Here is a 1194-nt window from a genome sequence, read left to right on the forward strand (position 1 = left end):
CTCTAGCCCAGGCAACACAGTGAGACTCTGTCTCAAAAAAAAAAAAAAAAAAGAACCTTCAAATACTTATTGAAGTCTAGGAATGATCCTAGGCACACACAAACATTAGCCTATTTGCCTATCTGGGTTAGTTATTTGTTGCCCCTTTTATAGATAAGAAAATTAAAGGAAAAAGATCAGTAGTTCACACACAAGGAATTCTTTACTCACTATACATTACACATTCAGTGGGCAACTAGAGTCTCTTAAGAAGTCGTGTGTGTGTGTGTGTGTGTGTGTGTGTGTGTGTGTGTGTGTGTGTTCAGACAGTTTTGTCTTGTTATCTTCCTCTGTTCCCCATTAACAACTCACATACTGAGTCACCAATACCTACCTAGCCAACTGTTAATATTAATATTACCAGTAATAGAGATTGTTATTGTTATTGATGCCTTTTGCTTAGAAGTAGTACCACTGTCTAGAAAGTGCTAGAAAGTCATACTATAAAAACATACAAAAAATTTGGGGGAACATTAAAAAAATACCAAAGTCTGAATAAATACGTAGCTCCAAAATTGTCTTACATCATTTGTATTCTTATCTTGCTTTTCATATTTTTCTCGGTCATAAGCCATTTTCTTCAGCAGTTTCTTCATGGCTTTTTTATCCTTTTTATGATTTTCAGTGTTTTGCTTCCTCACTTGGTTGACAATAAACTTGGGAATCTACAGAGAAAAAGAATTAAGTTTGGGGAGGAAAAATAAATGGCATCACTTTAAACTACAGGAATAATTATTTTTATTTCTGAAATTTCGAGAAGAGAAAAAGGTTTGTCTTTTTGATAAGACTGCCACTTTACATGCACTATTCCTTAAAGCTGTGAAAAGAAAATGCATATTATTCATTTAGCAGGTGTATGGAGCACCCACGTAATGTAATTTACCACCCATTGTGTACAGTTCCAAAAGAGGCTTTGTGAAGTTCAAGGACATAGTGGCCATCTTCCATGCCATGGATGTCCAGGCTGGAGACTCCCCGAGGCGACTGGCAGCAGAGGCCACCACCTCAGCAGGTCTTCCCTCTTGCAGCCACCTATCTCCAGCCCTGCTAGCTAACCTGCAGTCCCTTTCTAATAACCAGCTACCCTCTGCTGTCACAAGAGGAAGAACAACTCCCCAAGAAACAAGAGCTGACAGGTAGCTAGGCAAGAGTCCA

General features: G+C 38.5%; 1 protein-coding gene across 1 annotated transcript in view; it reads right to left on the reverse strand.

The window, feature by feature from the left end:
- The window catches only part of ARHGAP18 (Rho GTPase activating protein 18), a 175545-nt gene that overhangs the window by 16577 nt on the left and 157774 nt on the right, over positions 1–1194 (reverse strand). Inside the window, exon 10 of the mRNA XM_012660793.1 lies at positions 564–704. Coding sequence (XP_012516247.1) covers positions 564–704 — 141 coding nt within the window. The remainder of the gene's footprint in view (positions 1–563; positions 705–1194) is intronic.

The sequence above is a fragment of the Propithecus coquereli genome, unplaced genomic scaffold, assembly GCF_000956105.1.
Source record: "Propithecus coquereli isolate 6110/MARCELLA unplaced genomic scaffold, Pcoq_1.0 Scaffold68, whole genome shotgun sequence".
NCBI lineage: Eukaryota > Metazoa > Chordata > Mammalia > Primates > Indriidae > Propithecus > Propithecus coquereli.